The sequence below is a fragment of the Myotis davidii genome, unplaced genomic scaffold, assembly GCF_000327345.1.
Source record: "Myotis davidii unplaced genomic scaffold, ASM32734v1 scaffold326, whole genome shotgun sequence".
NCBI lineage: Eukaryota > Metazoa > Chordata > Mammalia > Chiroptera > Vespertilionidae > Myotis > Myotis davidii.
The window spans coordinates 584,672-584,951 of NW_006296626.1; the positions used below are offsets into that span (position 1 = coordinate 584,672).

Below are 280 nucleotides of genomic sequence, written 5' to 3' on the forward strand. Positions count from 1 at the left end.
GGAGGGAGGCGGCCCGGCCAGCCTGCAGGACTCACCTGGTGGTGCAACAGGCCGGTGGAGTCTCGGAAGCCCTTGGGGCAGGCGGAGCAGCGGTAGGGCCGCTCGCCCGTATGCGAGCGCAGGTGATTGGCCAGGTTAAAGCTGTGCTTGAAGCCTTTGCCACAGCGCGGACACGCGTGGGGTTTGAGAGCAGTGTGCCGCGCGAAGTGGCGCCGCAGGTCCGAGCGGTAGCGGAAGCTCTTGCCACACTCACTGCAGTGAAACGGCACGCGTGGGGCGG

General features: G+C 67.9%; 1 protein-coding gene across 1 annotated transcript in view; it reads right to left on the reverse strand.

The window, feature by feature from the left end:
* Positions 1-275, reverse strand: part of FIZ1 (FLT3-interacting zinc finger 1) — a gene marked incomplete at its 5' end in the record, with an annotated part of 8,037 nt that extends 7,762 nt beyond the window's left edge. The window contains one exon of the mRNA XM_015569466.1: positions 36-275. Coding sequence (XP_015424952.1) covers positions 36-275 — 240 coding nt within the window. The remainder of the gene's footprint in view (positions 1-35) is intronic.
* Between the last annotated feature and the right edge of the window lie 5 nt (positions 276-280).